This window comes from Aplysia californica, unplaced genomic scaffold (genome assembly GCF_000002075.1).
Source record: "Aplysia californica isolate F4 #8 unplaced genomic scaffold, AplCal3.0 scaffold00968, whole genome shotgun sequence".
Lineage (NCBI taxonomy): Eukaryota > Metazoa > Mollusca > Gastropoda > Aplysiida > Aplysiidae > Aplysia > Aplysia californica.
Genome location: NW_004798238.1, coordinates 8,906 through 10,594, shown reverse-complemented (window position 1 = coordinate 10,594; position 1,689 = coordinate 8,906). Strand labels below are relative to the sequence as shown.

The following is a 1,689-nucleotide window of genomic DNA, read 5'->3' as shown; positions in this document are numbered from 1 at the left end:
CCCCCTCCCCTTCCCCATTCTTTCCTCTTCCCTCTCTCCATCCCGATGCCTTATTCCTTCTCTTCAACCCCCCCACCCACCCACCTCCGCCTGTCCATCCATCTTCCACCCTCACCCCACCCCCTTCCAATCACAAAACCTTGTGTAAGACTTACGTGACTGAAACGCTCCGTGTCTGCATGACCATCTTCTCAGTACTGGAGGAGGTCAAGGCCGTGGCCTGGAGTGAGCGCTGCAGCAGCAGCTCCCGCAGGAACTTGAGCCCCTCGTACAGCACGGCCACCACGAAGATGATCACGCACGCGCCCGCCATCGCTGAATGACACAACATGGTCACAATTATATTTATCCACTTGTTTGAGAGTAGAGAATTTTTAAAAGCACATTTTAAACCAAAGTAGTAGACAAATCGTTATCTCAAAATTACAAAGTTCTATCTGCTCAGCTCCTAGTTCTGAGAAATTTGATGTTAAAGATTTTGAGTTTCACATCTTGTTGTCAAGCTTTTTCTGATGCAATTCTTTGAATATCTCTATAACAACTCCAAATAATCTTATGATTTTGATAGAGCAGATAGAACATTTGGTATCTGACCTCATGGTCTTAGAGTAACTCAAAACGACCCAAAATGTCAGAGAGAACTATGTAATTCCGAGGTAGCGATATCTAACCAGAATTTGCCACATATTCACCATATCAATGTTATAGTAGAACTGACGTTCTTAACACAACACACCTGCAGGATTACGACCCCCACATTCATATTTTCATTATAAGAAAGTTTAGTTTTAGTAAGGGTCTTATGGCAGTTGCAACACAATTCGGTCACTTGACTTAAGTGCCGAAGATTAGAGGAGTTACAAGAGAGTAGCAAACACAAAAATAGAAGAAGGAGAGATAAGGACAATAGATGTTTGCAATAGGAAAGAAAGAGCAAACCACAGCAGTACACCAACCAACAAGCTGCTGTTCACAAATTAGTTTTGTTTGTTTGTGTGAGTTAAAAAAAGCACATTTTAAAGCAACCAAATAGACAAATCTAACCAGTTACGCCCCCCAGTCCACCTCGGCCTCCACCTGTCCACAACCCCATGATTAAATTAATCTTCTTGGTAGATATTATTGTAAAATTACAGCTAAATACTATGCACCAGGGTGACGTAAGCTGTCACATTCTTACTTTCATCATGGGTACAGAAAAGCACGTCCATTCTACAAGGTTTGATCAAAACTGGGTAGACAGACAGAAACAACTGAGAAGAAAGACAAGACACAGGGCAAGCCACAGGTGCCATCCAACCAACAACAACTACATTTTTTAGTTTTAGTAGAGTTTTTACTGCGCTCGCAACTGCATACGGTCATATGAGCGCCAAGGGGTGGATGTCAACGGAGAAGCCCATACAGGGAATCTGACTTACTCTGCTCACTTCTCTAGCTTCAACAGCACAAAGTCTGCTTCAACTATCAAGGCACCCCCGGAAATAGCAAGTCACAAGAGTGCGACAAACATACAAAAGAGGTTGAGGAAAATGACAATAGTAAAGAAAAAGCAGCAGTTCCCTGTTGTAGATCAGGCACAGTTATGAGCGTAACATGATGAATCAGCCCATTTACTATTCTACTAGGCATGAACAAGAAATGTTCCTTTGGGAATGGCCTAAAGATACTAGTCAGTGGCACTGCCCG

General features: G+C 42.9%; 1 protein-coding gene across 1 annotated transcript in view; it reads right to left on the bottom strand.

Annotated features, from left to right (window-relative positions):
* The window catches only part of LOC101851305 (high affinity copper uptake protein 1), a 17,344-nt gene that overhangs the window by 13,049 nt on the left and 2,606 nt on the right, over window positions 1-1,689 (bottom strand). Inside the window, exon 3 of the mRNA XM_005110924.2 lies at window positions 156-315. Coding sequence (XP_005110981.1) covers window positions 156-315 — 160 coding nt within the window. The remainder of the gene's footprint in view (window positions 1-155; window positions 316-1,689) is intronic.